The sequence below is a fragment of the Geospiza fortis genome, unplaced genomic scaffold, assembly GCF_000277835.1.
Source record: "Geospiza fortis unplaced genomic scaffold, GeoFor_1.0 scaffold54, whole genome shotgun sequence".
NCBI classification, from domain to species: Eukaryota; Metazoa; Chordata; class Aves; order Passeriformes; family Thraupidae; genus Geospiza; species Geospiza fortis.
In genome coordinates, this window is record NW_005054301.1 from 18,587,360 (window position 1) to 18,588,599 (window position 1,240).

The 1,240-nt window shown below is 35.5% G+C and overlaps 1 protein-coding gene across 2 annotated transcripts in view; it reads left to right on the top strand.

Moving 5' to 3' along the window:
• RBM25 (RNA binding motif protein 25) overlaps window positions 1-1,240 on the top strand; it is a 32,285-nt gene that overhangs the window by 23,370 nt on the left and 7,675 nt on the right. For both annotated transcript variants that reach the window (XM_005417556.3, XM_014310919.2), the window contains 2 exons: window positions 1-131; window positions 434-523. The exon at window positions 1-131 is cut by the window's left edge and continues 23 nt beyond it. In XM_005417556.3, coding sequence (XP_005417613.1) covers window positions 1-131; window positions 434-523 — 221 coding nt within the window. The remainder of the gene's footprint in view (window positions 132-433; window positions 524-1,240) is intronic.

The window sequence follows — 1,240 nt, forward strand, 5'->3', positions numbered from 1 at the left end:
AGCGGGAAAGAGAACGGGAAAGAGAGCGGGAAAAGGATAAGAAGAGAGACCGAGAAGAAGATGAAGAAGATGCCTACGAACGACGAAAACTGGAGAGGAAACTGCGTGAAAAGGAAGCTGCATATCAAGAGGTAGGTTGGAATTTTTAAGATTCTTTAAATAAAAAAAAGTCTCTGAGAGTTGATAACAAGTCCACTAGTATAAAATACATCATTCTTCTTTTCCTAAATACATTTTTATCTTTTGAGTACGTGAGCTGGGGCAGAATATGTTTGTCACTGTCAAAACAGACTTTTTATTCGGGCGTTTTGAATTAAAATTATGCAAATTATTTATAGTACAGTTATTTTAAAAAACAATTCAAACTAACTTTGAAGTGGTACTGCTTTTCTTAATGTTCTTGAGGATTGAAGTGTATTTTCTTCTGTTGCAGCGTCTTAAAAACTGGGAAATCAGAGAACGAAAAAAAAGTCGAGAATATGAAAAAGAGGCTGAGAGGGAAGAAGAAAGAAGACGGGAAATGGTAAGGCTTATAGTTTGACTTGTAATTTTCCCTGCCTTGTTCTCTTGGTCCCATTTAGAATGGAATGTTCTGCTGTTACATTTATGGATAGTAATAGAGCTCTCATTTTGTATAAATGCTGTGTGTGTTTTTATACAAAAAAAAACCCCAGTTAATAGACTTGAAACAGAAGATGTCTAGTAAGTGGGAGTACTATTTAAAGTCTGAAAAACAAAGCCTTGTGGTTTGATCTTATGAAGGCATAAGCATGAGAAGTAGGCAGCTGCAAAATACTGTGGTCTGATCATCACATACTATTACATATGTAACTTCTGTCAGATTTGTGACAAAACCTACTGTGTGTTCTATGTCATTTAGGTAGAACTAGACCTGGTTTTTTTAACTTCCAACCTGCTCACGTGCCCAAACCTTTTGTGAGCTATGATACAATATTCTTTAATGTATCTCCACACTTAATAAATGCCTGTCCTTAGTTCATTACTTGTGAAATTACCAGTTACCAATGTAACGCTTGGAAGCTTTGTTGGAAAAGACACCTTTGAAAGATAGATAATTCTGTAATCTCATAGTTTTGTGCTAAAGCATAAAGAGGTTATTTTAGGTTTTAGGATTGTTATTTCACTTCATAGATTCCCAGGGGAGAGATGTTGAGATAGTAGAGAGTGGGTTGGAAATTGCTTCAAAGCCATATATGCAAAGAAACACACAAGGGAAAGA